This window comes from Egretta garzetta, unplaced genomic scaffold (genome assembly GCF_000687185.1).
Source record: "Egretta garzetta isolate BGI_Z169 unplaced genomic scaffold, ASM68718v1 C8203652, whole genome shotgun sequence".
Classification (NCBI taxonomy): domain Eukaryota; kingdom Metazoa; phylum Chordata; class Aves; order Pelecaniformes; family Ardeidae; genus Egretta; species Egretta garzetta.
In genome coordinates this window covers 1-459 of record NW_009266759.1, presented here as the reverse complement: position 1 = coordinate 459, position 459 = coordinate 1, and the positions used below count along the sequence as shown (strand labels likewise).

Below are 459 nucleotides of genomic sequence, written 5' to 3'. Positions count from 1 at the left end.
GAGGGATCGGCTCCAGTAAAATGAGGATTAAGCTGTTGGAATTCTCACTGAATAATTTGTGATGGGCAAAGTACAGCTCATAGTGACACCACTCACTCTGCACAAAGTTGGGAGACAACACGAAGATCGACTTGTAGCTCTTCTCAATGCAGTTAATGATGTTCTCCACAATGCTCTTGCCGGGGATAAAGTTTCTCTCGTGCTGGCACAGTTGTACACGGCCCTCCCCCTTCTCCAGGTTTGGGATCAGCTCGTTCTTCACCCACAATGCATCGCGCTCGCTGTATGAAACAAATGCATGAAACTGCAGAACGGTCTCCTGCTCTTCGGGACGGCCGTGCCAAGCTCTCCGCTTCATCTGCGTCCACTGCCACGTCATCCGCGCGTACCACGGCACGTCCAGGTAGACGCACAGAAAGGCCACGACAGCCACCAGCACCAGCGTCAGCAGCAGAGCTG

At 53.2% G+C, this 459-nt stretch overlaps 1 protein-coding gene across 1 annotated transcript; it reads right to left on the bottom strand.

The window, feature by feature from the left end:
- Positions 1-4: 4 nt before the first annotated feature.
- Positions 5-454, bottom strand: LOC118453163 (toll-like receptor 6; the record flags this gene model as incomplete). Its single annotated transcript, XM_035902642.1, has 1 exon — positions 5-454. A coding segment is annotated over one exon (450 nt), but the record flags the coding sequence as incomplete, so codon positions are not given.
- Positions 455-459: the final 5 nt, after the last annotated feature.